General features: G+C 44.6%; 1 protein-coding gene across 2 annotated transcripts in view; it reads right to left on the bottom strand.

Annotated features, from left to right (window-relative positions):
• Positions 1–18,252, bottom strand: part of LOC116941265 (myoferlin-like) — an 88,981-nt gene extending 70,729 nt beyond the window's left edge. For both annotated transcript variants that reach the window (XM_076066346.1, XM_076066347.1), the window contains exons 1-4: positions 17,773–18,252; positions 15,843–15,898; positions 7,205–7,296; positions 2,669–2,774 (exon numbers count right to left, since the gene is read on the bottom strand). In XM_076066346.1, the coding sequence (XP_075922461.1) occupies positions 2,669–2,774; positions 7,205–7,296; positions 15,843–15,898; positions 17,773–17,866 (348 nt within the window). In that variant the 5' untranslated portion in view covers positions 17,867–18,252. The remainder of the gene's footprint in view (positions 1–2,668; positions 2,775–7,204; positions 7,297–15,842; positions 15,899–17,772) is intronic.
• Positions 18,253–27,440: the final 9,188 nt, after the last annotated feature.

Genomic DNA, 27,440 nt, shown 5'->3' with positions numbered 1-27,440 from the left:
AAGCGTGAACAATCAATTAAGAACTGAAATGGTTTATCAAATCTTTCCAATGATTGCTTAGATAGAATCCATCTTCTCGGTTGAAATTGTCTCTGTGCTTGTATATGTGGATAGCCTCATGAACGAATCTCTCATGGAAGCCAGATGGCTTACAAAGAACCTCTGTCTTGGAAAAGTCAATGGCATGTGAGCCTACTGAATTAGAACAATGATCTGCTACGGCCGAGGTGTTGGTCCTACCGTGTTTAAGGTCTGCTTTGTGTTCACGAATGCGGTCCGAGACATGGCGTTTGGTTTCTCCAATGTAACTACTACCACAGAGGCAACTTAGTTTGTAGACACCAGGGTATTGTATGTCCGGAATCACATCTTTTACAGACGGAACCAGAGCACGGATTTTATGTAATGTGTTGAAACGGACCTGGATCTTGTGTTTATTCATTACATAAAATCCGTGATCTGGTTCCATCTGTAAAAGATGCGATTCCGGACATACAATACCCTGGTGTCTACAAACTAAGTTGCCTCTGTGGTAGTAGTTACATTGGAGAAACCAAACGCCATGTCTCGGACCGCATTCGTGAACACAAAGCAGACCTTAAACACGGTAGGACCAACACCTCGGCCGTAGCAGATCATTGTTCTAATTCAGTAGGCTCACATGCCATTGACTTTTCTAAGTCAGAGGTTCTTTGTAAGCCATCTGGCTTCCATGAGAGATTCGTTCATGAGGCTATCCACATATACAAGCACAGAGACAATTTCAACCGAGAAGATGGATTCTATCTTAGCAATCATTGGAAAGATTTGATAAACCATTTCAGTTCTTAATTGATTGTTCACGCTTACATTGGCTTTCAGACAGCATACATTATAAAATTTCGTCTCCCCCCTCCTCTTTTCAAAATATAGATGGACTAGTCCTGGGTAAACTGCCAAATCGCTGCGCGTGACGCTAACGTCTTTTTTTTTTATAAATAAATAAATGCGCCGTTTAAAAATAAATTTATGCAAACCAACACACCTGAAGATGACCGTTTGAGTTATGGTCGAAACGTCGTGAGAATTTTTTATTATATATATATTTTATTATTTTGTTGTTTCTCTTCAACGTGACTTTACCGAAAAAACTAAGAATATGAATTACTGCAGTCACGAAAGCTTTAAATCAAAACTGTCAATCTCCCTTGGCCTGGGGCTCCATGCAAGAACTCACCTCGTGGAGTTGCAATAATCATGAGAACGGTGAGGAATCAGCCCAGAACTACACGGGAGGATCTTGTCAATGATGTCAAGGTAGCTGGGACCATAGTTACCAAGAAAACAATTGGTAACACTACGCCATGAAGGACTGAAATCCTGCAGCGCCCGCAAAGTCCCCCTGCTCAAGAAAGCACATGTACATGCCCGTCTTAAGTTTGCCAATGAACATCTGAATGATTCAGAGGACAACTGGGTGAGATGAGACCAAAATAGAGCTATTTGACATCAACTCAACTCGCCGTGTTTGGAGGAGGAATGCTGCCTATGACCCCAAGAACACCATCCCCACCGTCAAACAGGAAGGTGGAAACATGCTTTGGGGGTGTTTTTCTGCTAAGGGGACAGAACAACTTCACCGCATCAAAGGGATGATGGACGGGGCCATGTACCATCAAATCTTGGGTGAGAACCTCCTTCCCTCAGCCAGGGCATTGAAAATGGGTCGTGGATAGGTATTCCAGCATGATAATAACCTAAAACACACGGCCACGGCAACAAAGGAGTGGCTCAAGAAGAAGCACATTAAGGTCCTAGAGTGGCCTAGCCAGTCTTCAGACCTTAATCCCATAGAAAATCTGTGGAGGGAGCTGAAGGTTCGAGTTACCAAACGTCAGCTTCGAAACCTTAATGACTTGGAGAAGATCTGCAAAGAGGAGTGGGACAAAATCCCTCCTGAGATGTGTGCAAACCTGGTGTCCAACTACAAGAAACGTCTGACCTCTGTGATTACCAACAAGGGTTTTTCCACCAAGTATTAAGTCATGTTTTTTCAGAGGGGTCAAATACTTATTTCCCTCATTAAAATGCAAATCAATTTATAACATTTTTGATATGCGTTTTTCTGGATTTTGTTGTTATTCTGTCTCTCACTGTTCAAATAAACCTACCATTAAAATTATAGACTGATCATTTCTTTGTCAGTGGGCAAACGTACAAAATCAGCAGGGGATCAAATACTTTTTTCCCTCACTGTATATGAACAGCTTTGGTGTGTAGCGTAGTGCAAGATGAAGTAAAAAATCTGCTGTGAACGGAAGAGATGAAAAGACAAAATACGTTTGATATGTCCAGCTACAGGAGAACCGAAAGCTGTTGAGACAATAATTAGAATTAAGAGGTGTCCAATGAGAATGCAAGCAGCAATTACTGATAAATATGATGAGAAGGAAGGTGGTGTGGTGCAGAACGCCCCCCCCTCTTCCCTTCCATTTCACAAGCATGGAAAATGTGAAGGGGAAAAGTGGACCAAGATGAAAAGGGATCAGTTGGTTGGACAGTGAACAGTTGGACGAGGCTCTCCATGAGAGATGTAGATCGCTAAAAGGCAGAGAGCATCGGTCATGGGCATCGGCCCTCAGCTACGGGGATAGCGCCAGAGAGCCGGGGTGTGTGTGCACGCACTCACCCCCGTGGACTGGTGCTTTTCGCTCATAAGGGTCAAGACGTAACTGTTGGTGTTTCCCGGTTTCGTCAGCAGCTCGTGCAGCTGGATCTGTGCCGATCCCAGCAAACTGCACCAGCGGCACAAGAGCAGTGCATGAGTAAACACGCTAAATAAACAGTTGCGTTGTTTTCATTCACAGCGAGCATGCACTTTTTTTTAGGGGCAAGAGGATAGCACAAAGAAGTAATTATATTACTTCGCATCTACCCTTGGGGAAGAAGCATGTCTAAAATACATTATTGGGTGATGCGGCTGCTTTGGCAGTGGTGCACGAGCAGAGTGAACAAAAACTCATTAATGTATGTATTCATAATCCTGCCTTAAAATAAATAATATATAGGAAACCTTTTGGGCAGACCCTTCGTCACAGCACATTAACGGTTGCCAGAGGTGGTAAAGTTTTAGTGATTAAAGGGAATTGTTCGGAACTGAGTGGTCAATACAGCGGCTGAATTAATCCAAGTATTTGCAACCATATCACAGATAATGTAACCCAAGAGTGGCGACGAATTCATCCAAGTTTCCTTATTTGCCCATGGGTGACTGGATAAGTAAGGGGGAGTTATTTTCGTGGCTCAAAGCAAACAATAGGATCCACCGGTGGTGCCCACACGTCAACTCGCATGGGGAATTTCTCCGCAATATTTTTGATCTGGCTTTTTAGGTCTCCTTGACTTGCAGTTGCATTTCATCAACTTCCTCAGCCATGAATCTATCCACTGCCGGATGAAGGCCGACCCATGCTGTCATCATCAATCATTGTCACGTGATGCAACACATGACAATAATTGAGAACCCATTCTATGATTCAAAATTCATTCTAGATTTTAAAACTGCTTTGTGTTTAGTTTGTCATCCTTCCCCGTACCTCCGATAAGCACGGTTGGCTACATACTGTGCGAAAGAAGTTCAAAATTCATGGAACAACCTAGCTGCCACACACGAGTCAATTTCATCACTCCATCTCCAGTGTATGGCCCCATTGGGCGTATGCCCTACTTTGGCTGCAAATGCCATTTACTTTTGTCCACTGGTCATCATCCCTTCTCTGTCCTGCCAAAGCCCACTAACATTTCTAAATGGTCAAGATGTCATCTCGAATGTGTACATTTTGTAATCCATGTTTTTCTCTTCCGGTCTCTCAATGCAATTTACAAGCATACTGCTTTGTAATTGTCAAATATTTCATCTGCATGTAGTAGCAGGTAATATGCATAAATTAAAAACTCTTCTTTTAGGTACAATGGAATGTTGCTTTTCATTCAGTTAAATTTCCACAAGGACTCCGACCCGCTTGCATTCACCAACCAACTTGGAAATGATCAAGTTGCCCTAATTAAGTGACACTCTCAACCATCTGACACAGACAAGATACTGTACTCAATAGCACATCCATGTGCTTTTTTGCTTTTAAAAGGAAACTCAAAGTGTACCCTTGCAGGGGCCCGTACGGGACACCGCGTGCCATTTTTAAGCCAAGGCTGTTTTGTAAACAGAACAGTGTTTAACATACGAACACATAGCAGCAAGTCACTCGTTCAGTTGTCGGTGTTTGATTACGTGTTAGCCAAACGCTGGACAATATTTTGGCTCCCCTCCTGTATGTAGGTCCTTGTCGGCCATTGTTGACTTAGACTTAGCATACCACTACTACTATTTTCATTTTACCAGGTAAGGCCCACTGAACTATATAGCTCTTATCTTATAGCTCTGAATCTTATCGACAAAAACTGCACTTGTCCGAGCAGTCGTGCACAAAAACAGGTTGGTCATAGGATGCGGGACTATGTGGTGAGCAGGAAAAGGGAATGCATCAAAATTCATTGTTCGACTGTACTTCATATGCCCGAACTGCGTGGTGGCTGTGCTGCACGTGGCCTGTAACCCAGCACTGTGGGGGCAGCGAGGGTTGGTGGATCGGGCAAATCTTAAATGTTGTGAGACTCCCTTCCCATGGACGTAAAGGTGCTATACTCTTGCCTGCATAACGCAATACAGCAAAGTGTGGACGAATGGCATCAGTCCCTTCTGTGTGGGATAGAGTGTTGCCCCCCTCGCATGGGTGGGTTTTCGTCAGATGTACTGGTTTTCTCCCACGTGTATAAACACTCACCGATTGGCTGAAAACAGCTTAATAGACTGTATAGAAAAAGGCAACGTAATTGCTGGTGCCGGCTCATCGCCTGGCAGCCTTCCAGCATTGGTACCTCAGCGATTGCGAGATGCAAATTGCATGAATAAAGCTACATAAAGTTATTTGATTTTTTGTTGTTTTATAATGTCTATGCTCCCTGCCTTAAAACCCCACAATGACGAATATGTTGAAGTCTGGTCAAGTAACCCTGCACGACCGGCATGACAAAAGGACTGCTTTGAAAAATCAGCTGAGCCACTTTGAAAGGGCCGATATTCCCAATGCATTTTCATTTCTCACAATTCCACAATTCCCTGCGCATTTCAAGCACGGTGAAAGTACTGCATTTATTTACAACTGTTAACAAAAGTTTTGCTACCTGTAGTGCTATACTTTAAGTTCTTAAAGCTTTCATTAGTTGGTCGAAGACCGATTTTTAATTGGTCCAAGACCAACTAATGAAAGCTTTGAGAACTTAAATGCCACTTGGCAGGCACTTCCGTAGCCCTGACCCTGAAATGCAATCTTTGTCGTTAATATAATTACTTCCAGGTTGAGGCCTCTTAAGTTGATAATTCTGGTTTCAAACTGCAAGAGCTTCTCTTAAATTGCATCAGCCACTTCTGACAAGAAACCCTGAGTTTACGGAAGTCCTGCTGTGTAATACTTTATCGTTTGCAAGCACTCTTCTTGGAAAACGTATTCCATGAACAATCGGCCATCATAATCTTTTTGTATTTCTATTGGGCAAGCTTTTGCCCGTGTCGGTTGTGTAAATGCCAAAACAGCACCAATGTCCAATAAGACCGGTCATACGCTAAAGATTATTTGCCAAATGTGGCATTGTGCTCCGGCAACAAAAGACACGTCAACCAAAGTGCTGGTTAACAGGAAGTAAAAAACAAAATCCTCAGTCGGTTGGCAGTAAATAACTGACCGGTAAAAGAGAGCCAGTGAAGCTTCAATTGCATTGCAGCGTTTGTAGGTCCTCTTTTGTCTGGCTATTGTTACCCTATACTTTCAAGTTGCCCCTCAATTTAGATGAGGGGAGTGCAACCTCTGGCCCACAGTGCGGTGTTGACCGGCATTGCGACCAACTCGGCGGGTTATTTGCCGCGAAATCAGCTACCTACAACGCCCAATCCAGTTCGTGAAGCCACAATGGGTCACGTTCACGAATTGGTAAGTTGCATTTTGCATACGCGACGTCAAGTTCGCAGAGTTTCCACGCGACCCTCTCAGCCCGCGGTGTGCTATGGGGATTTTCAATGTGGCCAACGCACATTGTGGAGTATTAAAATAAATGATTACCTAACCTAACAAATGCATAGTAAAACGCTTGGAGACATTACATGATTTTAATTTGTATTATATCTTCTTTAGTGCTCTGCCTCAGCGGCAGGTCCTCGGCTGCGATCATCTCCATCCTTTTCGCTTCTCTGCCCTCCTCACTTCCACAAATGCCCCTTCAGCTCACTCAACATCCCAATCCTTGCGCTTCTTCTCGTTCCACTGCCTCCCATTGTTCCTTCTATATGTACTCTACGCATACAATTCAATGTTCGGTATGCATTGTCATTGCGTATTAATATTGCGTACATGATACAAGAAATGGAACAATTGCTAAAAGTGTGCAAGAGGCACGCAGGGAGACATTAGTTTAGAACTACGCCAAGAGACAGCAAGAGGACGACGTAGATTGGAGAACATACCCAAGTTTCAGATATCATCTTGACTGCTAGAAAAACAAGCGTGCTTTGGCAGGACACGGTTAGAAGATTTGTTGGCCGGTGGGAAAGGAAGGGTGGCCGATCAGCAGGAGAGAATGCGCGCCAAGCGGATGGTCGCTGTGGACCATCCCGCTTGGCAAGACGGAATGTAGCAAAGGGACTGTGCGTGCGAATGGCAACGAGGCGGAGATGATGCCTCCATCCAGCAGTGGATAGAACACGGCCGATCACGAACGCAACAAGATATGCAGCGAGACAAGGCGAAGAAGATGCCGAAACATCAGCAGGTGCGATAAAACATACGAAACAATATCTACGTGCATTCAGTAAAAAGATATATACGAAGGACTACAAAGCTCTTTGATTCCTGCAGTCACGAAAACTTCAAATCAAGACTGCAAAGCTGATATCACGTCATAAAATTGTTTCGTTCAAAAGGAGTTGTCGCGTTGCAAGTGTACAGTCAAAGGAAGCCAACGTTGATCGACTTTGCACTGAAAGCAGAAGGAAAAACGCGGTTTTTGCTTTTCAAACAACGTGTTTTTCAGCAAATACTTGTTATACACACGACCCATCGCGTTTCCATTGAGGACAAGCGCTGCTGCGCGCAAGGCAACAAGAGGGAGACCATACCGGCTTTTCCCGATCTTCTCGTAGTCTTTCACCTCCACCACGAGCACCGAGGAAGCTTCCAGAGGAAACCCCTTCAAGTCGAACTCCAGAGCCTGATGTCAGTCAAACACAGAGGGTGTGCATCATTCATAGAAAACGAACTACTTGCGCACAAACTAACAAATATTGATCAGGATCGTTTGCTCACGATTAATGCAATGTTTCAGGCAATGGACCTTCATAGCCCATGCCAGATTTTATATCATTCTTTCCTTTGGAGGTAGTGATAGACAAATGTGATGAGTTTTTTTGGGTTGTTCATGCACCAATATCAATGGAATGGCACGCATTTATTTGTTTCATTTCAAGGCACACTGATTATTTTCAGCCAGTGTGGTATATAGTACTCCATGTGTATTCTGCATTTTCAGTGGAAAAATTAAAGCAAACCATTATATGGACAAATATTTGTTTGTAACAATACACATTGTTATTTGCACACTCTTGTCACAGCAGTGAGCCAGGAAGTGCAACTCGTTGAGTTAAAAAAATAATACAAATGCTGTGACTCACGACCCCACGCTTAAATCAAATTGAGAGGTTTAAACGACGCACAGAATGAGTCAAGATCAGACGGCTTGCGTGCATTTTCTGTGCGTTGTTTGAAATTTATGGTTTTATCGGCTTGCACTATTATTTTTATAATGGGGTTTCCTCGTCATTTTACAGATTTAATTAAAAAACTTGAAGGGCGACTCAAAAGGTCTGGCCAAAGGCTGACCTAACACACACCAAGTATCGCCTTAGGCACTCACAAAGACAACGCACAAACCTTTCAAGCTGGCAATTATACGTATATTGCCATTGTTTTAAAATCCCCTAAACATCATTGGGATATTAAGTTGAGTACAATTTTTTTTATTACAATAATTAAACTACATACTTCACAACTCTTTGTCAATCAACTGCTGAAAGAAGTCGTCATGTCGGCCATTGTGGTAGTTTGACTATACTTCACCACACCCGTGGGTGTGGGTTACGGTGACGGGAGTAGACCCAGAACCGATGTTAACCATGGGTTCGTAGCGCAGCACACAAACCTATTGCACCACAGCTCCACCACATTATTTTTGTTACATACTAATTATTTATTTAAAAGTTTAACTTATTCTCCAAAACAAACGTCCGGACATGCCTACACACTCTGGGAGTGGCTGGGGGTATTGGGCAACAGGAAACGGGTTCCCATAGTGCCAGCTCCCAAACCCCCCCCCCCCACCCCCAGCATAAAGCCCACATGTGTTTCACTTGGCTCGCAGCCAGGGGCCCTGACACCGTAACGCATGAAGGAGCCGCTCTCCACAGGAAGAAACGATCAGGGCATCACTTCCATCTGGACAACGGCTTATTAAATCAGCATCCAGCTGACCAGACGCGGTGCGCCCCGTCCTGTTTGTCGTCGGAGGTCACTTAAACCTGGTGTGCGGAAATGTTGACGGCCGGCTGAAAAGAACACGGACACATCTTCTTTGGTTCTTTCGGTAAAGTCACCACGTAGAATGAGAATAAAATAATAAATTGATCAAATAAAATAACACAATAATATTCTCACGACGTTTCGGCCACAACACAAGCGGCCTTCATCAGGTGAAGGGACGAGACTGTCTGGTAGGACAGAGCTGGAGTGAATATTATTGTGTTATTTTATTTTATCATTTTTTTATTTTATTCTCATTCTACGTGACTTTACCTAAAGAACCAAAGAAGATGAACCCTTGCAGTCACGAAAGCTTTAAATCAAAATTTAACACGGACACACTTTTTTTTATATCGCGGCTCGCTGTTGACAATTGTTCATGCCCCTTATTTTCACCGTTTGTTTTGTTTTCCCGAGGAAGTTTGACAGCAGTTGCAGTTGAGCATGTGGCATAATGCTTAAACTATTTCTTTAAAAAAAAAATGCTTTGATTAAATCGCCTGCGTGTGACTAAGTTAACGTCGGAACAGCACGACCCAATTCTTTCACGTAACATTCTACGCGATTTGAATGCTCGTTTAGTTTGTTTTCTCTCGCCATACCGAGAGAAAGATTCTGGTCATATACACCATTTGTTTGCGCCCGAGGTCTCCCTAGGCAAAAAAGATAACTCTGCCTCAAGTGGCTCTTGATGATTTACACCATCTGTCAATGCACTGCTGGATGGAGGCCTCTCCCCCGTGCCGTTGTCAGTCGTGGGGGTTTTGTTTGACCGTCACGCTGGTTAGTGCGGCCTGGTGGTGGCGTGGGAGAGGGGGGGGGGTGCCCGGGACCGGTTCACACACCGACGTTAGCCATGGCCAGGAATAAAACTCGGGTGGCCGAGTTGACAGTACAGCTGTTCACTTATCACCGAGCCTCCGCTACTACCAATTCTTACATGGTCTTGAGGTCCATATATTTTGTACTCTAGCCACCTCAACAAAAAATACCACCTTATTCCAATGGTTTGCTGCTGCTGCACAGTCTACAATTGCACCGGTATAAAAGTTCATTTTTTTAAGTTTTGAGCGGTCATTTGTTGAAGGGTTTAGAAGGATCCCAAAAGAGCATCTCTTACCTGTAATGCAATTTTCAACTGCACCTTACTTTAAATAACATGTTCATATTCTGCATTTTGTGCAGGATCTAGAGCAGACGTTGCCTTGAGAGACCATATGCAGTAAATCCAAATCATCGTGTTTTGTAGCGATGCATGCCAGGCCTATGGCTAAATCAACAGGAATGCGCCTATTTTTGTGAAATGTAAACCAAGCAGGATTGAGCTTGGATAGTGCTCAGATGGACGAACACCATGCACAACGAGGTATTGTTTGATGACCTCGTGTGGCCGATAAAATGGGGACTATCAAGAAATTCGGTTTACCAGTGATTTAGCCATCCAGCTGCTTTGTCTAGAGAGTTGGTAAATTGAAGATAGGCCACATTCAATTTATATTTGGGGCAGTGCAAAGTCACACAGTCCGTGGTTGAGTGTTTGTAGCCACAGTCGCACTCAGGAGTCTGATATTCCACTTGCTCATGAGGTATCCGCATTTAATTCACGTGTGGAAAGGTGTATTTAAGGGTGCGGCAGGGCTAGTAGCGAAGGGCAGTGGAGCAAAATGAATTATTGAATTGTGCTGCAATGGCTATGCTACTCCGCGCCTTCGTCAATCAACACCGACCAGCGTGGGTGAAGTATGGTAAAAAATTGTAACCCCCGCGACCCACACGGCGATGAGTTGACAAAGGAGGGCTGCAGAAAATGGCTCTGGTGATGTCGGTCGTGGCAATACAGTGGCGTCTACTACCTCGTGATCACCTCGCAAGCTGTACGCGTTTTAAAATGCATGTTGAGCCCAGGGCACTATTCAATGTGTTCATACTGCCCAGACCGGTTCGGGTTGATGAATTAGTTAAACTTAAACACTCAATTGTGTAGGGGGCATGGGGGGGGGCGCACGTTACCTTTAGGGTATAAAACAGAGTTGCTCGTTTACTGAACACATTTCAAAGCAAAACGTGCAATCAACCTCACTTACAAGCAACAATAGGTGTTGGTATATTTGACACACATCGTACCCTTCATGGACGTCACCCACATTTCCCTGGAGGCGAGGCATCCCACACGACTTGTATGCGGGACTTTGAATTTGACACACATCGGCCGAGGTGAGTCGATGTGCGGCTGTCTACATTTAGGCGTCCGTGAAAAACACTTCAACCGCCTGCATTAATGTTGCAGCCGAGTCAATCCATTGTTGCACTGCACTATGCTCCCACCTTCGAACCAGCTTGGCGAAGCATGGTCAAATAACCTCCACAAGCCACGTAGGGAGCTCCTTATCCAGCAGTAGACCGACAAAAGGGGCCCTTTTAATTCTTCAGTCGTGCAATGTAACGACGCAAACAATTGAGCAATTCCGTCCCCTAAACTCGCGATAGATGTACAAAACACGCGTGTAAGATTCGATTTTTTGATCAAATTTATGCAAATTCATTCATGTGATGCTTGCAGCTACTGCGATTACGATCATTTTGATTTGAGAATCGCGAGTCGACAATTGAATTGCCTGGAGAGATGAATGCCTACACTTGCTAATGCCATGATATTAAATCAAAACTACAACCTCTCTCTCTTCTTCGGTAATTATTTATCCCACGCCACACTAGGGCTGAAAGATTTGGGGAAAATATGTAACTGCGATTTTTCTGACAGATATTGTGATTTGATTTGCGATAAAAAATTCAAGTCAAGCTTCAGTTCAATATTTACTGTGTAATAGATTTAAAACATGTGATGGAGCACATTATACCAATATACCATCATAATATGAACTGCTCTATATATTCTAATGCAAGAATGAGAACTTTAAATATATGAATTGCTTCCAACATTTATTTTAAAAATGTAATTGAAATAGAACAATCAAACATAGAACAACTGTTAAGTTACTCATTGGTTTTTTTTCGGTAAAGTCACGCAAGCTTTAATTACCTTATCAACTGTTAAGTTAAATAAATTAAGTTATACTAATAAAAAATGAAACAATTCCAAAAAATAGGACTTTTCAAATCGCAAAAAAATCGCAGCCTTTGTGATTTAATAATCGCATGGTTTCAAATTTCGATTTGAAATCGATTAATCGTTCAGCCCTATCGCACACCCCGATTAATTGTTTTTGTTATTCGCCTTTGCCATTGTGAGAACACAATACAATGTGGAATTGTATATGCGACCACACTTGAGAGCCCGTAAAAAAAACAATCGTTACATTTTATTGTATAGATAGCGTTAGTCGGTCATGGGCAGACTTTAATAAAACGTATTGAACTTGAAACAGGCAGTTGACAGCGTGGTTATCCGGCTGAAGAAAGTGTCCAGCCAGACTATGGGGGGCAGTAGAATCGAATGAACGACCTCCCACTGAGAAAAGAATGACGGAGGGTGCGGGTGGAGAGCTTTCGACGTCTATGGGGGCAGGAATATTCACACTAATGTGGTAAAACCGTCAGTTTGCTTCTTCTGTATGGATGATGTAGATGCAGGGCAACACCTACAATTTCACATGCAGGTGGGTCCGGCCAGATTACCGCATCAGGAGCTGCTGAGTGTAACGCTGGGGGCAGGTCTCCGTATTTGTGGATCGGGCACTGTGTCATATGTTGTATAGTCCGTTCTGGATGACAACAGTCGCACACGGGACAGAGCTTTTTTTAAAAATTTCCACATCTGCCATTTAATTTTCCACATGTGCAGTGGATGCGGCTTTCTGACCAACCTATACTGGAAATCTGTGGAAAAGAAGAGCTTCATAGCTCATTGGATTCCTCCAGTCTAAATAAAGATTCTGACTGAGCCTTCAGCGTGTCTTCCGAAGCCTCACACGACTCTGCAAAAGCGCAAGTCAACCCTGTACTCCGGAGGTGGCCTTGACAGCAACCTTCCAGTTGGCCTCAAGGGGACCCAGCGCCGCGGTGTTTATGGCCCCCTTCAGCAAGCGTCCTGGCAATGCTCACGGCGAGTTGCTCCTCCGCACGCTGCGAGCGGCGCGTACGGAGAGTGCGCGCGCGTGCGCCGCTCCGAATCTGGCTCTTTAAGGCCCCCTTTGGAATTTCCGTTAATTCTCCCAGACTGCCAAATGCGGTACAGTGCGAGAGAGTGGCCCAGGCGAAGTTTTTCCAACATTTTTTTTTATTTGTTGTGGGAGAGGAAGTCATCTGCATTGCCAGGCGACGGTGAATCACTTTGGCCAAGTAAAATGGGCCTGTGGATTCCACGAACATTCATCGCTTGGTTGAAGTTTCCCAGATTGAAGTAAAGCTATTCATGTTGTTAGGATTGTACTTGATCTTGTCCGATGTACACATGGTATTCTCTTATTATTTTAATTTCTTTAGAACTGCTTTGTGTTTAGTTTGCCGTTCTTCCCCCCGCACCTCCGATTTGCATGGTAGGTTATGTACGGTGCGGAAGAAGTTCAACATAAATACGATTAATCGTTTCTCTAGCTCTTTACAAGAGGATGCCTCATTGGGATAATACATTATCTGAAGCAGTCTACAGCACTGCAGTTGTACCCAATCCCACATGACATCGGAAGCTATGCAGGATTGGAGTCGACCTTGGCAGGCAGTGGGAGCAGATGCCATTGCTGTACTGTACTTCTGTGCTGCTATGTCTGTACTCCCCCCCCCCCCCCCCCCATCTTCATAAAGCCACACCGATCGTGAAGTATGGTCAAAAGAATCACCGACGACCAGCACAGCATGGAGAGGCTGTCATCCATCAGTGGACTGCCAAAGGGACGTGCTGTGTGGAGCGGTCGTGCAGCGTTTAGCGCACTGTGATGCGAACCCGGCGATCTGAGTTCGATTACCGGTCACTGGCCACCAACACCAGTGACGATTATATGAACCGGTCCTGGACCTCTCCTAGGTCTACTCAGTCTCAAATGAGTACCTTGTGCAGTGTGTAAGCATCACTCGGGAAACAAAGGCGTCCGGGCGTGCTGCTGGTCACCCACGCCCTCGTGTACCCGTTCCGGCCTTCATTAGGTGCTCACTAACACCACTTGCCCCAGCAGTCTGTGAAAGGCTATACGGGGGATCTTTGTCCCTGATATGACCAAAACAACTTTTTTTTTGTTGGAAACCCACCGGGTGTGGCCGGATGATTGGTTGACAGAAATGCCACTAAAAGTGAGACAACTGGTTTTAGAAAGTCCTGGGGTATATTCTTCAAGGTGGCTCGTCTATAGCACATTATTTAGCATTCACGTTCATTCATTTCATTTTTTTAAACCCCTTTGTTACGGACAAGCAATGCTGCAAGATAGCCATAGTATTACAATACATTGCCACCAACAGGTGACCACCACAGCTGCCTACGATGCAGGTAGCTAGCTAGCGCGAGACACACGCATGCATATTTTAAACGCTATTGTTAGGTTAGAAGTTTCGGTAAAACAGGCGTGGCGTTGGGAACTGCCCTGAGGCATCAATGCTGTGCAGGTTGGACCACTTAAGCGCTCGTATGAAGCAGAATAGAGAATGCTTCCCTATATAATAAAAAAGCTACTCAAATACAATTTGACTGACTTTGATGGCCGTGTGCACATGAAGGAGTAATTACCGTGCACACAGGAGCTCATCTCTGTGCAGGTTAGGTAAGATGACGATGATGACAATTTGTTTTTTTAAATAAACGGTAGGATGAGGATTTGCAAATCGCGTTTCAATGCTATCAATTGTAGCGTGATGATAATCAAAATCATCTTAATCAATATTCTGCCTCTCGCCTCTGTGCGTTGTGAAGGGTCATTGCCCGAAACGTTGCCTGCAATATATATTTGTTATTTTTAAGGCCACAGTGTTATTGGCGAATGTGTTAATTTAATTCAATAGTAATATAAGCCTGTTTTTGTATATTTGTAACTCTGCCACCTTGTCAATAGGAGACGCTAGTTCGTGAGCAATTTAAATCATTCTCAAGTATTTACCCGCTCTGCAGGCAAGGTCAACGCCCTCTCAAAATACAAATTTGCGTTTGGGAAAGTTGCGACCAGTTTGCACATCGTTCATACTCGTACCGCTTTTGGTTCTCGAATTACGAGGGAAATGACAAGCATCCTTCAAACAACATCAACGACCGTGCGGTGGTCATGATATGCACTATGCACATCCTCTCCGGTGCAGTGCGTACAAACAACGTGACATCTGTAACATAAGCAACGTTTTATCTGTAATGAATGTAATGCAGTACTCAAAATTGTGAAGCTGCAGTTGGCATCATGCAGTACTGCCCCTCCAAAAAGGGGAAAAAAACCCATCGCAGGTGACAAAATGAGGTTCGGGGCAATGGGCCTTGTTCATCGCAGATCAGCCAATGTCTGGAATGTCACCTATTATGTGCCTACATTTTGCTTTTAGGGCAGTGTAATTGATGAACGTGTTTAGCATTTTCTCCCAATGCTCAGCTTGAGAAACTGCCCTTTAGAGAAGTTGCGCCGCACCTCCCATTTCGCACGGTTGGCTACGTATGATGCGAAAGTAGCAAAACATACATACTTTAATAAAGGCCAAATTTAAGTCCATCCAACTATTTTTATTTTACCGGGCAAGGCCCACTAAGCTACAAAGCTCTTGTTCAGAAGCGACCTGGTTATCACAAATGATAGCTCAACGAAGGGGCTTACGTGGACATGTAATAGCAGCCCAATACTCTTAAACGCATATTTCTAAATGTGGAGGGAAAAACCGGAGGACCCGGATAAAAATCCACCGATCACAGAGAGAACATGCAACCTCCAAATATACAGGCATCAGGGTCCCGTTCGAACCCACGACCTTCTGTATACTAGGCGAGTTACTTAACATCTCGCCACCGCGTCCCAGGTCTGCCAGGAAGCGGAGACAATTTTGGCACACACCAAATGCAAGGTTTTCCAGCATCTGCAGTTGTACGGGATAGTGGGGCGTGGTATTCCATTGCACTTGGCTTATGCTGAAGTGTCTTATCGTGTTGTAGCCATGAACTGAAAAGCAAATGACTAAGGTGCATCTTTGCAAAGAGCATGTGACAAGATATTATTTCAACCTGATAAAAAAAAGGTGACATTTACGGTGAAAAGCACTCACCTCGTTCCATTCTGGATTCAACTCGTTTTCGATGGTTTTCGTCTTTTTCTGTTCACCTGTTACAAACACATACACAGTGTATTGATTGGGTCAATTCCACAATCATGAGTTTTCAGTGCGTGGGAGGTGGAGGAAATCAAAGAACCTGGCGAATTCCCACCTTGCATACGAGAGTAAAAAACACACAAAAAAACTCCGCACAGATGGATTCCTCCCATTGGCAAACCATCATCTCCTGGCCACATTGCAGCCCAAGCATGCAACCACCTGGTGGTATTAACGATCGGCAATCTCCCGGTCAAGTACTAACCACTCACACCCCCGCATTGCTTTGGCCCTTTTTCATACTCATTGCCCAACACGTCACCAGATAGCACAGTGTCTACACAGTATATTCCTTTTAAGGGCAGTTTAACTAATGTGTCGAGTTTGTTTTTGTTATTTGTTCTTGTGAAACACTCCTCAACTCGGCATCACCAAATAATTCGCTTCGATTTCAGCCGCATTTGTGATATGGTCACACAGCTATGTACAATCTAGCGCCGGGCGGGCATCCCATAGACCTGTTTTGCAAAATGTGGATAAAAATCGATCACAATACAGAACTCCATTGATTGTCCATTAACAAAGGGTTAAGATGCAAAAGTAGCAAATTTCCCTAGTCTTATAGCTTTTGGCAGACTGTTGGGACAAGTGTTGTTAGAGAGCACCTATGATGGCCGACACGGCACACGAGGTGTTTGGGTGGCCAGCACAGCTCAACCAAGTGGCTTATCACGTGGTACGAGGAGAGACATGCAAACTCGAAATATACAGGCACTGTCAGGGTCGGGATAGAACCCACGACCTCCTGTATACCAGGCGAGGTACTAGAACTGGCAGTTGTCGATGCACACCTGCCTAGCCGTGTGTAAGTGAACCGCGATGCCTGTGTGTGTAGTGTACAGTGAACGTACACATAGGTTTGGGTTACAGCGGAGCGGTTAAGGTTCTACGAACAATAGCAGGCACACAGGTTATAGTTGCACGGGCGCTCTCACGTCAACAACTGAACTTTGTGTAACTGCACACGAGCTGCCATGCAAACAAAATAACCTCAATGTGCTTTAAATAATAACTGGAATGTATGGCAACTTGCGTGCAATCCATTTTTTTCAGTGACGCAATAATAATATTTATAGTGTTGACGAATGATGGCATTCATCCAGCAGTGGAGAGATCACGGCTACTGATGACTGATACATGGAGTTATTTACAACAACAAAAACCCCTACAATAATATTGGATTGATTGTTGCATCACTCCTACCTCCAACATTTTTCAACATCCTTCGTGGCATGTGTGCACCACGCAAATGTTTTAAGGATATTTAACCAAACAAAAATAATTTTACATGTCCCAAGGAGTTGGTGGAACCAATAAACACATTAACGTTAGAAAAATCACATGCAAGTGTTTTTCATTTGTACAATGCACATTTATTTCAAACGCGTAAACATTTCCTTAAATTCAAATAATGTTAACTCATTACAAGTAAGAAAGTAAGACCGAGAAAAGAGTCCGTACACAACACTGCGAATTATTTATTTCAATATACAAAGATCCCAGGTAGCCGTGAACACCAACGAAGGCCGGCACACCACGCCCGACCGCCTTTGTCTCCCCAGGGCTGATGTTAACACCGCACCAGCTACTCATTTAAAGCCGAGTCGACCTCGGGGAGGCATATATACACAATGACAACACACATACGACCTCCCCCGCTAAAGACTGAGCGATTGATGAAACCAGATTCTTTGCTGGTGCTGCATAGATTGTTAAATCGGAGAGATGGCAATGGGATTGCCCATGACTTGACGATTATAATGGTTGGTACATACACACACACACGCGTTCTCTGCACATTGTTGAACAAAATTCGTCGTCCCACCTTTGTAAGTCAGCCTGGTGTAGGGGTCACTCTTCTTCCCGAACTTCTCCACATTTGGCAGATCTCTGGCCGACTGCACCACGCACCGCAACATCTTGCGCGGGTCACTTTCACCAGGCTATGCTGTTAATTTACCTGTATCCCGAAATTCAGCGACGCTAATAATTACTATGAAGATGCTATCGTTTTTTTGTCAATTCTACGTACAGCAAAAAAAAACCATGTAGTCTATATTTGTATATGAACGGACCTCAATTTATGAATGTAAATTTAACTCGGTGTGCGTTTCAACTTCATTCACTCGTTGAGTATGAACCATAAACTCGGCCTATGATGAGTAACATCCGGTAGGAAAAAACCCCACACAACTAAGCTCAGAACTAAGTCGGAGCAGCCGAGATGAGCCGAGTTCAAGAGCACATCGCCGAAGTCGGTTTTGTGTCTCCGCAAGCCCAACGCGAGCAGAGCGCCTGTATTTTATACGGAGGGGGTGGAGGGTGGGATTTGGTCCCAGACTGCCCCACCACCCACCCACACGAGCCTGGGTCTGGTCTGACCGGTCCAGTCACTCTCATTCTCCCGCCTCTGCACCGCCTCTACCACGCCCGTGCATCTCTCCCTCAATTGCCCGGGAACAGCTGGAGGAGGAGGGGGGGGGGGCTGAGCAGGCTGAGTTATGGGACCCTCGTGTGGATACTTCCCAGCACTGCGGTCACAAATTGCCAACTTTTGTAACCGCTATCGCCTTGACAGACTGTTGGGGCAAGTGCTGTTAGCGAGCACCTGTGACGACCAGCACGGTACGCATGGGGGTTGGTGGCGGGCACCGCGCCCGACCGCCTTTGTCTCCCCAGTGGCGATGTTTACACACACCGCACCAGGTACGGTGCTTTGTCAGGAATATTTTGATGGTTTTTTCCTGGATTTTCTGTTTGCACAGTCACATAGTCACTTTAAGATGTTTTCTTGTCCATGTTTTTATTTTTTGTTTGTTGCGGTTGCACCCGATTAAAGAGCCGAATGGCTCACAGGGCTATACCAAATAAATGCAACTCTGGAAATAAATGGAAATGGAACCTTGGGGAGGCCCAGGACCGGTTAAGATAATCGTCACAGTGGTGTTGGCCGTAGCACAACGCAGCGCGCTAACCGCTACACTACCGCTCCCCACAATACACACACACACACTCTACGTGATGACATGCACGGATGGAGCATGGTACGTACATTATTAAGTAACACTGCGCAGAGCTCCATCATGTCCCCGTAGAGGAATAACATGTTTAGTTCATCACGCTTATGGGACACTCCAGGCCAATGTAATTAAGCAGCGCCTGTTTAAGAAAGCTAATTCTGGACTGGTTTCGACCTTGTGGGTCTCGTCAGCAGAGGCAGGCCATGTTAAACAAACTCCTATGCTTGATTGCCAGACGTCACTGTCAAGAACACTCCATGTTAAAGCATGTGACACTGTTCTACGCAAAAAGGTACACACAAACTAATTTTATAGACCTAAACGCATAATACAAAGCACATGGCCACAACAGCCGCCATTCGCCACTAAGTGGCTGTGACGTCACCACAACACTTGTGCCAGGCTAGGTGCACGTCGAGACCACGTGAAGTGTCGAACGCCCGCCGGCAGGAGGTCACGGGGCAGACCCAGCAGGTGCCACGGGTCGTACAGCCCTTTTGAAGATCCACTCCTGGATTAGGGGGCCCCCCTTGCTCACGCCGCGCCGGTCGTGGGGGTTATCTCACCATATTTCACCGCACTGGTCAATACTGCGAGTTGAAGGCGAAGAGGCGCACGATAGTCGGAGCAGATCGCAGTACAGCAGAGCAACGCATTTTGTTGCACTGCCCTCTGGTGCCCACAACAAATGAAAATGCAGAACTTTGCCATACGGAGGGAGGACCTTGATGCCGACGTGGGTATGATCAGATCGACATTTGTTTTAAGTTGCATTCTGTCACGGTTTAATGTTAAATTGTGCACTGGCCATGAGCAGTCACCCCTTCTAGCAACGTGTCCTGCCCGAGGCCACTTAAACTCTCGTTTTACTTTACATTTGCTTTAAATATTGTGGATGACTTGCCCGTTACACAAAAAAAATTACACAAACCCCATGCAATGTAGTAATACCATTGTCTTTATGCGCTTTAATATAAATACATATTACGTTGCAAATCGCGTGTTACGGTTGAATATGTCCAGAGCTGGCTGCCTTATACGGTGCAATATAATGTACTATGGGCGGTAACGGTGTTTGGGGAAGCCTTCATCCAGCAGTGGATTAATACAAGGGTTGACCGAGCATTATAACGTACAGCAAGGTGTGTTAACAAATATTGTCAGCGAATGTAATGACTTCCAATTTTACACGCATGCATGCATATATGAATTGTACTTTCACCATAGGTGAGACCCCGTTGAAACGTTTGCGTCTGTTTTATAAGGTGGATCTGGGATGCCAGAGGAGGGAGATAAGTTGCAAATGTACAAACGAAATTTCATCGCTGAAGGCGAAGAATACAATTGCGAACAATCAAAGGGTTTTGCATCACTTATTTTTTTCTTAGGTTTGTTGAATTCTCGTCTCTCATCTTCTTGTTGTATTTACCTCCGTGCAGTTTAACGCTCTCCATGTGTTGCGTTGATGTCACCCTATGTGCTCCCTCGCTATTTGTTTTTTTTACACCTGATGATGATCGCTTGTGTTGCGGTCGAAACGTCGTGATTTATTTTAATACAATTTTATTGTATTTCTACATACGTGACTTTACCGAAAAAAACCAATGAGCAATCACAGGGGAGTTTGACACGTAACTAAACAAAGAAACGTGAACACCATCATCTTGATTTGAAGCTTTCGTGACTGCAGGAATCCATACGCTTTGCTTCTTTCTCTAACGTCGTGATTTATTTTATACCTATACGTGACTTTGCCGAAAGAACCAAAGAGTATGGTTAACACCATTATTCAGTACATCCCAAGTATAAGTTTAATTACGTACAACTCCCGGATAATTGATTCAAGATTCCGATGAGTTTGTGCCATCATTGTTGACGGGTTCGTTCGCGGAACGGCGGCGCGACAACAGATCGCAGCACGTCGTCACCCAACTCGACTGACCGGTGTTCTATTCCGACTTCGTTTGGTGTCTTCGATAATCGCTTGAAAATAAACGCTGAAAATCTGAATATTTTTTTTTTATTACGATACACACGTGCGGCAAACACACAATCGATTTTCAGCGTTTATTTTCAAGCGATTATCGAAAACTCCATACTTAGTCGGAATATAACGCGTCAGTCGAGTTGGGTGTGACGACGTGCTGCCAATTGTTGTCGCGCCCCCGTTCGAGCGAACGGACACGGTGACGAAACAAGGCACCGGATTTTTGTTGCGAATGAGCAATCCGAATGAAAACGACTGTCAGCAGAAGCTGAGCACGCACACCTCGGGACGAGCTGTTGATCACGGACCTGGATAAACGTCGATTACATTGACGGGGGAAACGAGAACTGGTTGCTCGAGTGTGTTGATGGGCGAGTGAACTTGATAACAAAGCGTCACGTGCCGGTTGCGCCGAGAGGACCGCTTTGCTTAAATCGATGCTGCAGCATTGTACATGCTGCTGCTTGTGACAGTGGACGAGGCACAGACACGAACGACGGTAATGGAATTTACATCGCGAGACGGAAATAGGAGCACGTGGTTTAGAAAGTACACGCAAGTAAAAAAACAGACGTAACTGTTGATAAGTGTTGATTTAAAGCTTTCGTGACTGCAGGAATTCATACTCTTTTGGGTCTTTAGATCACGTCGTTTCGATCGCAAGCAATGTGCTTGCGATCGAAACGTCATGATATATAAAGACCCAAAGAGTATGTCGATAAGTGGGTTCGGACTGAGACGACGACGTCGCGTTACGAGAAGAAATGACGGGAGGTGGTCGAGGTTAACTACCGAGTGGCAGCCAAAGGTTGGAAGACGCCGCGGAGATGAAGCAATGATATCGCTTCGCGTGCAAGGGTTGGAATATGTTTACGACACACACACGCACGCAGACGTTCATTGCACGCACAGAAGCTCTACGCTTTATCCTGACACAGTTATAAAGAACTCAAGGTGTGGCCATTTTGTCGTTAAGACCACCCAACTCAGGTAAAGAGTCGGGGAATTGTGGCCATCCCGACGGGCTGATTGGAACTTTGGCATTCGCGGAACAGTATCTGCGTTGAACTTCTTTCGCGCCGTACGTTGCAAATCGGAGGTGGCGACGGCTTGGATGAGGACGCTTCCATTAAACAGTGGATCGATCACGGCCGCACCGCCGATTAGCGCGGTTGGCTACGTACGGTGCAAAAGAAGTCCAACATGCGTACATGTGACCGCCGATGAAGATGAGCGCATGACTCGTTACAAATCAATTTTACCTCTGAAATTGACGCAGCAGAGAGGGTCGCTGCATCCCGAATATTTGTCCACGTTCAGCAAATCCCGCGCGCTCCGTACGACCACCTTGAGCATGTTGCACGAGTCGAGAGCAGCTTCCCCACTCCGCCGTGATTGTGTGCCAGTGCAAGGGGCTCGGTGTAAAGGGGAGGGGAGGTGGGGCGTCTCATGCGTGAGTTCACTTACGGCGCCCCCACAGTAAAACAACCGGGCCAATGAATAACATACGCAGCCCTATTTATGCCACGTCAGAACTGCGAGTGATGGGTGGTGGGTTGGGTGGGCGGGGGTTGTGAATTTGCACAGTGGAAGCGGCACAGAGGCGTCGACACGATAAGCTGTGGCACTTGCCCAAAGTATAATTTGCGCAAACGTGGACCCGGGCCGCACAGTAAAAAAAAAGCAACATCTGTGTTCCCACCCTGAAAACAAATATAAATTTAGACGCGTAACGAATTGCATGAAATCGTACATTTCAAGGGCTGGTATGTATGAAGGCGAAGTTGCTCAGCCCCCACGCGCACAACTTAAATGGTGGGTTTGTAGGTTCACACTGTAGCATCCAAACATCCGCGAAAAATATAACAAAATAATTAACCCAATCAATGTAGGATCGTTTAACACGTAGGTTTCGCGACCACAATTATTAATAATAAAGATTTTGGGTTAGATCGCGTAAGTATAAATGTGTCGTAGCCCTCCACTACCCGACACAGCCAATGTAGGATATGCGAAAAATGGAATGCGGCTTCAACAATGCCAACACAGAGCAGAGGAGCGGTGGAAAGGTGGCTAATGCACTGCGCTACGAACTCGGAAAGCTGATCTAGATTTCAAAACCTCGTTTATGTTCCACCGCTCTGGCCTTTCTGTGTGCCATAACGAGTCATTGCCCGAAACGTCGCCTGTTAAATATATTTGTTTAAGGCTACAGTGTTATTAGCAAGTGTGTTTAGTCCCCCCCCCCCCCCCCCGTTTCATGGGTGGCAAATGGTATCTAAACCGGTTTTCCCACCTGGTCCCCTCTACACACCCACGACTCTCCTTGACCAGCGCAGTGGAACCCTGCTCACAGCCCTCACGACCGACACGGCGTGGAGGGATGAGGCATTCATCCAGGGCCGGATTAAGGCGTGGGGGGCTTTAGGGGCTGCAGCCCCAGGGGCCTCCGTCAGCTGGGGGGCCTCCAGAGATTAAGTGAAAAGTTATTTCATTTGTGAATGCTGAATTTTATTTGTTGTCAGCCTTGTAAAAAATACATTATATTTTTCTTTAACTTTGTTTTCCTTATTCCTGGTTCTTTCGGTAAAGTCACGTTGAAGGGAAACAATAAAGTAATAAAATATATATAAAACAATAAAATTCTCACGACGTTTCGACTGCAACACAAGCAGTCATCATCATGATGATGACATCATGATGATGACTGCTACAAAGTTAGGGTGAAGAGAAATACGCGCAGTCAAGAGCAATGTTCAAGGTAGCCGAGCAACTATACATTATTGTTTATGGTTGAAACAGAAAGTGGAAATAACAGAGAATGTTTATCTTGGAGCGCTATTTAAGGCGGGCGGGATGCAACTACTGTACTGTAATTAAAGAGGCGAGCCGAGAGTATGATGGAGTTTATTTGAGACATGTTATTTGATAGCCGGTCGTTGCGCAACATACCCTTCATGAATTGGATATTAAAGGCAAAAGCCGCAGTGAGTGGGGAGGGGCTGGTCACCCCGTGGTGCCCTTATAAAACTCAACGTTTAACCTACTCACGCCGGCTTGTGCCCGCGCTCACAGTCGGGCATGTTTGCGGAATACACCACGTGGTGCCGCCGTTGACCCTGGCCATTGACCTACCAGCTCCCTCCGCAGGAATGTGTTAACGTGAGCGTCATGCGCGCGTTGTGGAGAACACTACAGTAGTGGGTGTGCAGAAACACAAAAGTGGGCTTGTGCAGAGATGACAGTGGATGGAAACTGGCAGCCAGAGAGGAGGACCACCGTTTGATATGGAGTGACGAGTTCAGGTAAAGCCTTTCATCCAGCAGTGGATAGATCACAGTTGATCATTCTTAACGAGTGGCTCTCCCAAAAGCTCCCTCCAGTAGAGGCCCTTCCGTATGCAGTAATCAAGTACATTTAAGAGTCATCATTGATTTTGGATCAGATCGCGTAAAATATGTCGTAAACCCTCCTCCACCCGACACAGCCAATTCAACAATCTGGTACCAGAATGTTGTGGATTGCTCTCCGACAAACCAGTGTGGTGAAGCAGTCGTAAATTGACACTTTATGAACTGGTTGCGTCGGGTCGAGGGTTAACGATACTCATATTTACGCGATCTGACCAAAAAAACAGCGTATAAAAAAATGCGTGAGCCAGTTCAGAGCTGCACCTTTAATTTTTTTTAAATACATTTTTTTTACAATTTGACAATACGATGTTAACCTTCTATCCACGCACTCCAGGGCTCTGTAATTCCGTCACGTTTATTTTTTTCCCGGGGTTCTTGTAAAACCATTCTCAAATCAAGAAATCTACAGAAGAATTACAGCAACTATACACCTCGTCCCTTACACCCTCTAGAGTGCTGTGTATTGCTGGCCGCTTGGCGTTTTTTTGTGTGGTTTGTTTACCTTTCCCGTACTTTGCAATCCTGGCGTGTTTTTGTATTGTTTGTTGTTGTAACGTTCTGACACGCCCCTGCTGGTCATCTGCGAAAAAGAGCTTTATAGATCATCGGATTCCTCCAGCATTACTATTCAGATTTTGCTCAGCAACTGTGATTTAAAGAAAAATAAACAATTAGGATACATTTTTATTATTTTTTTGTTCCCCTTCTACGTGACTTTACCGAAAGAACCAAGAATATGAATCAGGATACACATTCTAGATTTGACGTTTTCGTGACTGCAGGAATTAATATTCTTTGGTTCTTTCGGTAAAGTCACGTAGACAGAAGATAAAATAAAATGGTTTTATTTTTATTTATTTTATTTTCTATCTACGTGACTTTACCGAAAGAACCAAAGAATCTAAAAAGACAATTATTATAATGGACACTTATCAGTGCTGTATACATCATATGGTTTTTATTGGATAGAGCAGCGCAGCTATTCTAAACCACGTGGTTGTACGACGACAAGTAGCCCCTGTCGCATTAACAAACTCAACGTAACTCAACTGTGTGGCCTTTAACACGAGAAAAAATAAGCGACGTTTCGGGCAATGGGCCCTTCGTCAACAGTACACGTCGTATAAAGACATTATTGCTTGTGTTGCAGTCGAACCGTCGTGAGAATTTTATTGTTTTATATTTTTATTATTTTATTGTTTACCTTCTACGTGGTGACTTTACCGAAAGAACCAAGAATATACATTAGGGGCCGTCCATAAATGACGTCACGCGATTTTGGACGATTTTTGACCCCCCCCCCTCGTCACACGGCGTCACAAAAGTCAGACCCCCCCTCAAATATGACGTCACAAAGCTCTGCCCCCCCCAAAAAAAAACATGCTTCAAATCGTTGATTTAAAACTTTCGTGACTGCAGGGATTCATATTCTTGGTTCTTTCGGTAAAGTCGTTGGTTTTCACACCTGATGATTATTGCTTATGTTGCAGTCGAAACGTCGTGAGAATTGTATTGTTTTATATTTTTATTATTTTATTGTTTCCCTTCTACGTGACTTTACCGAAAGAACCAAGAATATGCTTCAAATCGCTTTAAACTATTGTCATTGTAGTGCGTATTTAATGTGGCGCTGCACTCTGATGTTGTAGGAGAAAACATTTATTGAAAAGTATATTTAATTAAGTAGAACGTGATAAAGCGCTTTCGTGACTGCGGGAATTACTCTTTGTTTTTTTTAGGTAAAGTCACGTAGAAATAAGAAATAATAAAATTACATAATAGCGTACGACGTTTCGATTGCAACACAAGCAATCATCTCCAGGTACAGAAAGAGCCAGATTCACGAGAGAGAGGAAACACATAACCGCAGATATATATACAGACACCCAAGTAGAGGGACAACAGGGGATGCAGAGAGACACGGAGGAGCACACCAAATCAAACAGGGTTTAGCAAAATTCGAAAACCATATAAAGCAACACAGACGGTCGGTCAAAACACAATTAACGCATGGTCTGGTTGATTACGCTATTTCAAAGATTGCTAAATTGCAAGTTAAGTGCGAAATTTAAAAAATACAGACCGCATACACATATATAGACATCCAAGCAGAACGAGTTAGCACAGAGACACATGGAGAGAGACACGCACACAGTGAAGCATCATCTCTGTGTCGATGCCTTAAATAGACAGAGACGGCGGGGCTGAGAGACAGTGGGACCCAAATTAGCTCAGCAGCACACACTCGCAGACCCCAAGGCACACACACAGGCAGAGACAGCACAGAGACACAAACACAATCAGGACACAAAGGTAGACACACCGGTAGAGACAACACAAAGACACAGGCTTCACACCTCCCCGTAGAGGTAGTTCAAACTTGATAAGGCGATTTCGTGACTGCAGGAATTACTCTTTGGTTTATCTGCGGTTATGTGTTTCCTCTCTCTCGTGAATCTGGCTCTTCTGTACCTGAAGATGATTGCTTGTGTTGCAATCGAAACGTCGTACGCTATTATGTAATTTGATTATTTCTTATTTCTACGTGACTTTACCGAAAAAAATCAAAGAGTAACAATCACTTGAAAATAAACGCTAAAAATCGATTATACGTTTGCCGCACGTATGTATCGTATTAAAAAAATTAAGATTTTCAGCGTTTATTTTCAAGTGATTATCGAAAACACCAAACGGAGTCGGAATAGAACACCGGTCAGTCGAGTTAGGTGACGACGTGCTGCGATCTGTTGTCGCGCCGCCGTTCCGCGAACGAACCTGTCAACAATGATGGCACAAACTCATCGGAATCTTGACTCAATTATCCGGGAGTTGTACATAATTAAACTTATACTTGGGATGTACTGAATTATGGTGTTAACCATACTCTTTGGTTCTTTCGGCAAAGTCACGTATAGGTATAAAATAAATCACGACGTTAGAGAAAGAAGCAAAGCGTATGGATTCCTGCAGTCACGAAAGCTTCAAATCAAGATGATGGTGTTCACGTTTCTTTGTTTAGTTACGTGTCAAACTCCCCTTTGATTGCTCATTGGGTTTTTTCGGTAAAGTCACG

This window comes from Petromyzon marinus, chromosome 11, assembly GCF_048934315.1.
Source record: "Petromyzon marinus isolate PM22_M1 ecotype Great Lakes invasive population chromosome 11, UKy_Petmar_22M1.pri1.0, whole genome shotgun sequence".
NCBI lineage: Eukaryota > Metazoa > Chordata > Hyperoartia > Petromyzontiformes > Petromyzontidae > Petromyzon > Petromyzon marinus.
Note: the sequence above shows the minus strand (reverse complement) of the source record. Positions and strands in the feature narration are given on the sequence as shown.